This window comes from Austrofundulus limnaeus, unplaced genomic scaffold, assembly GCF_001266775.1.
Source record: "Austrofundulus limnaeus strain Quisiro unplaced genomic scaffold, Austrofundulus_limnaeus-1.0 Scaffold1885, whole genome shotgun sequence".
In the NCBI taxonomy this organism is placed as follows: domain Eukaryota; kingdom Metazoa; phylum Chordata; class Actinopteri; order Cyprinodontiformes; family Rivulidae; genus Austrofundulus; species Austrofundulus limnaeus.
This window is the reverse complement of record NW_013954287.1, coordinates 30,094-31,186: the sequence shown is the minus strand read 5'-3', so window position 1 is coordinate 31,186 and position 1,093 is coordinate 30,094. Positions and strand designations below refer to the sequence as shown.

The window sequence follows — 1,093 nt, the reverse complement described above, 5'->3', positions numbered from 1 at the left end:
ATTAATATGTTTACTGAAATGAGTCTCTGAGCTGTTGTTTCTGCTCTGTGCTTCCTGACAGAACCAGCAGGGGGCAGCAGAGAGCCGACCCGGTCCTGTTCGCTCTGCGGAGGCCTTAAATCCCATAAAACCCCAGAGACAGGTGAGGCTGCTCAAACTTAAAGCTAAATCCATGAAAGTTTCACCTGCTAACCTCCTGACCCGATTCACCGTCAGGCCGCAGCAAACAGAACCAGAACCAGCAGCCAGCCGAGACCTCGGTGATCCACTTCCTGCCGGTCTACCCACCTCAGCTCCTGTGAGTACCCCGATCGCAGAACCCCAATCTGCTGAAAGCAGCAACACCGTGTTGATCGACACGTAGAAAACTCCAAGGTTCCGTTAAAGCTCGGAGACGGCAGAACAGAACCGTTGGTTTACTCGCTCCAAACAGCAGCACGTCTCAGCGCTGAGATCAGTACGGGTCCTCAGCAGGAAGATTCAGATTAAAATGTAGTTTTGAGCTGGTGTCAGTGGCTGCAGGTGAGTTAGAAACCTTTGAGCTCTTATAACAATCTTTATGAATCATCTTAAACCTTCAGAGAGTCCAAGACATGATACAGGCTGAGTCAAAAGTCTCAGGACACCCTTTTATTCAGAAACTAAAGGGAAAATGAAAACATCTGAAACCCTCAGTGAGTATTTGTGYGAGAGGGTCTATCTTTCAGATTACGTCTGGAACATGGCCACCATTTTTAAAGCCGCCTGGATCAAAGCCAAGTTTTTCCAACGTAAAGATGGTCGTGTAGCAAAGAAGGCYAGCAATCAGAAAATATCTCAACACATCAGTTTGACTGTTTTTAAACATTTCTGTGTTTCTTTGTTTTATCCGTTCATTTATCCATATCCTTTTGGCTGAATTGTGAAACACTTTGGTCAGCTTCTGTTTTTATGTGCTGKAAATAAGTTAGCATTGCTGGAGAATTCAGATATTTCATCTTTTTGTTTCTGAAATAAAAGGGTGTCCTGAGACTTTTGACTCAAAAGGTATCTATCTTCATGCCATTATACTCTCAACCATGTTGTACTGTTTACCTGTTTGGTCTCTTACAGC

The 1,093-nt window shown here is 44.5% G+C and overlaps 1 protein-coding gene across 2 annotated transcripts in view; it reads left to right on the top strand.

Annotated features, from left to right (window-relative positions):
- LOC106536582 (AT-hook-containing transcription factor) overlaps positions 1-1,093 on the top strand; it is a gene marked incomplete at its 5' end in the record, with an annotated part of 7,671 nt that overhangs the window by 5,812 nt on the left and 766 nt on the right. For both annotated transcript variants that reach the window (XM_014033887.1, XM_014033886.1), the window contains 2 exon segments: positions 62-142; positions 217-298. In XM_014033887.1, coding sequence (XP_013889341.1) covers positions 62-142; positions 217-298 — 163 coding nt within the window.